The sequence below is a fragment of the Dermacentor andersoni genome, chromosome 7, assembly GCF_023375885.2.
Source record: "Dermacentor andersoni chromosome 7, qqDerAnde1_hic_scaffold, whole genome shotgun sequence".
In the NCBI taxonomy this organism is placed as follows: Eukaryota; Metazoa; Arthropoda; class Arachnida; order Ixodida; family Ixodidae; genus Dermacentor; species Dermacentor andersoni.
Window position 1 is genome coordinate 25742091 of NC_092820.1, and position 2936 is coordinate 25745026.

At 60.9% G+C, this 2936-nt stretch overlaps 1 protein-coding gene across 1 annotated transcript; it reads right to left on the reverse strand.

Annotated features, from left to right (window-relative positions):
* Positions 1–296: 296 nt before the first annotated feature.
* On the reverse strand, positions 297–1022 carry LOC129385949 (uncharacterized). Its single transcript, XM_055073138.1, has one exon. It carries the CDS (start codon positions 1020–1022, stop codon positions 297–299), a length of 726 nt encoding a protein of 241 aa, XP_054929113.1.
* Positions 1023–2936: the final 1914 nt, after the last annotated feature.

Here is a 2936-nt window from a genome sequence, read left to right on the forward strand (position 1 = left end):
CGTCGACGGCTCGGCGGCTGCCGCCTGTGTTGCTCCGGACCTTGGCATCTCTAGGCAGTGCCGGCTCTCCTACCGCGCCTCCTCCACCACGGCGGAGCTCGCAGGACTGCACCTTGCGCTGCGACTGAGGAAGGTGATTCTTGGTTGGGGAAGGAAGAATGGGGTTTAAGCGCAGCGCAGTAACTGTCTCTCAGCAGAGGACACCTCAACCGCGCTGCGCAAGGGGAGTAGGGAAAGAAAGAGGAAGAGGAAAGAGCACCGAAGCAGCAGCAACGCGCCAAGGAGGTACGGAAGTGTTAGAGGCGGTCGGCGAGGCCGACGGCCTCGGCGAAAGTCAGGAGAGCGCGTAGTAGCGTCCTGTGTCGCGAGGGGCAGCCCGAGGGGTGCAGGACAGCGTTCACAGTGTCACACGTCAGTCCGTGCCCACGGTAAACACGGGCGAGAGAAGCGCGCGCAATCGAAAAGTTGGGGCACTCACATATCAAATGCTGCAGTGTCTCGATCGCGCCGCAGTCGCCGCATAGGGGAGAGGGGGCTCCGCGCAGCCGATGCCGCCGCTCGGCGGGCCACACAGAACCGGTCCTGAGGGCGAGAAGGAAGGCGCGCTCGCGCCTAGTGAATCCAGTCTGCGGGAGATGGCGCGGCGGTCGCCCCTCTGCAACTCGGTCGTCGGGATGGCGAAGCACCAGCTCCCGTCTGAAGAGGAGGCGCGCTGTGTCGAGTGAGCTCACCCGAGCTGTGAGCACGGTGGATGGGTTGTGCGCGCGTCTGGCCAGCTGGTCCGCCGTCTCGTTCCCCGCGACGCCGACGTGCGATGGTATCCACTGCAGGCGTAGGTCGCAGCTCGACTGAAGTGCGTGCAGACGGCAGGCGAGGCGCTGTGCAAGGGGCGGCCCGCGCTCGTCTAGTAGCAGCTGCTGCAGCGCGGCCCTCGAGTCGCAGAGAATCGCCGCGCTGGTGATGTGCGGCGACTCCTCGAGGCTGCCCCTGTGCCGTGTCAGTGCCCGGCTGTGGAAACTCATTGACGGTGACCATCGTCGAGTGCTGCGAATGTGCCACGGTCTCCCTCGCTCGTCGCGGGTCGCGGAGACGCTCGCCGAGACTGGTGCGTGGCCTGTCTCCCTGACGGCTGACCTGCGTGCTCTCGGCCACCTCGAGCGCCTCTCCCGTGCCCCAGACGCCGGCCCCATCCTGTTCCTACTCCGTTCCCTACGCCAGTCTCGTGTGGGAACAGTGTGCGAGCTGTTTGACAGCCTCGTGGTTGACACACCGCCCGTACCGCCGTCCTGGCCACCGCCTCATCAGCGCGCACCACTTCACGTGCGTCTCGACCTCCCGGGCGTCCGCTCCAAACATCGCACGCCTCTCTGCGCCGTACAGCAGGAGGCTGCTGCCAGGATCGAGGACGACCTGGGAGGGAGGACGCATCTGTATGCTGATGGCTCCGTCCTCGTCGACGGCTCGGCGGCTGCCGCCTGTGTTGCTCCGGACCTTGGCATCTCTAGGCAGTGCCGGCTCTCCTACCGCGCCTCCTCCACCACGGCGGAGCTCGCAGGACTGCACCTTGCGCTGCGACTGAGCGAGGAAGCCGCGCCGCAAAAAAAAGGGCGAGGAGGATGAACGCGCGCCGATTGGCTCACGGGCAGCGCGGCCTCTCTTCGCGAGTGAGTCGCTGGTTGCTGCACTGAGCCCTGCTTAGGCCACGCACTGAGTTCAAGACAAGTGGTTTCGTAACAGAATCGCAGAGTTTACTTTTGTTTTTCTTATGTTGTCTCTTTTTGGCGTTTCACACTGCAACGTAGGCGAATGTTCAACCCGCCTCCCTTCTTCTTTTACTCAACTCGCCAAGAGAAAAACAAACGTGTCAACAATCTTATTGTGGTATGTTGCACGCACTCGCTGCTCGTGTCGCGCCCCAGGAACCACTTTATTGTGTTCCCATAATTGTGATTACTCGTGCTATTCACCGTTAGCTCGGCTACGCTTGCAAGTGCACCCTGGTCATTGCCGCAAAGCACACCGCGCGCACAACTTCAAACTCGGCCGCGCCAACATCGTTCACTTGATCACTAGTAGCAAAACAGGGCGCGCTCATGCTCCGTTCGCCTCAGGCGTTTCAAATTTCGCACGCAGGCACCGCTGACTGGTGCCTACACGACCGTCAAATTTTGTCGCGATAGCTTACGTAGCCTCGCAGATAACGTCAGCGAAATCAGCCTAAGACGCGCGCGCGAGCCCAATTCAGCATTCTAGGGGACGGAAGAGAGCGAGGGCACTGCTGGCGGCGCTCCGACCTCCTCCCTCTCCCATCGCCCCCAGCCCGTACGAAGGCAGCTACGCAGGACGCGCGCGAAACCGCTGTGGAGTACGCGGTGAGCCGCGCGCGTCTCTTCTTTTCCCACTTTAAATTACTACTACATTTGTAATAACAGCGTAAAATTTCCCTTACGCGCTGCTGCTTCGTGAACGTGCTAACCCATTTCCGCTCGCCAGCCACTGCTACAGCGATGCGGCACCGACAGCACGCGGCTCTAAATTTCAGTCCGGAGCACTGCTCTATACGTGTGGGCGGCCGCCGAGTGGGCATTCTAGCACACGCAGCGACCGACATTAGTTCTAGCAGCCATAGAGGCACACCTCGGGACCCGCAAATGCGCGTCGACCGAAAAAAGAAGAAATAAAATGTGAAAAAAACAAGGGGGGGGGGATGAGGGCTGCCTGCTTTTAAAGCTTACGCTACATCAGAATTAAGTGAATGTGCAACAACGACCGCCTCATCAGCCTAGGTGTGCGAAACACGCGCCGTGGTAATTAGTGCAGGCGAACGTGGCCCCTCGCGCGGAGTCGGCTCACGCGCCCTATACTTGCTTTGTTTGTGTTGTTGTGCTGAGCGCATGGCGTTCTGTGCGTTTCTGCTACAAAACTTTTAGCACACA

Coding starts and splice junctions, on each gene's coding strand:
- LOC129385949 (XM_055073138.1), bottom strand. CDS start 1,022: ATGAGTTTCCACAGCCGGGCACTGACACGGCACAGGGGCAGCCTCGAG.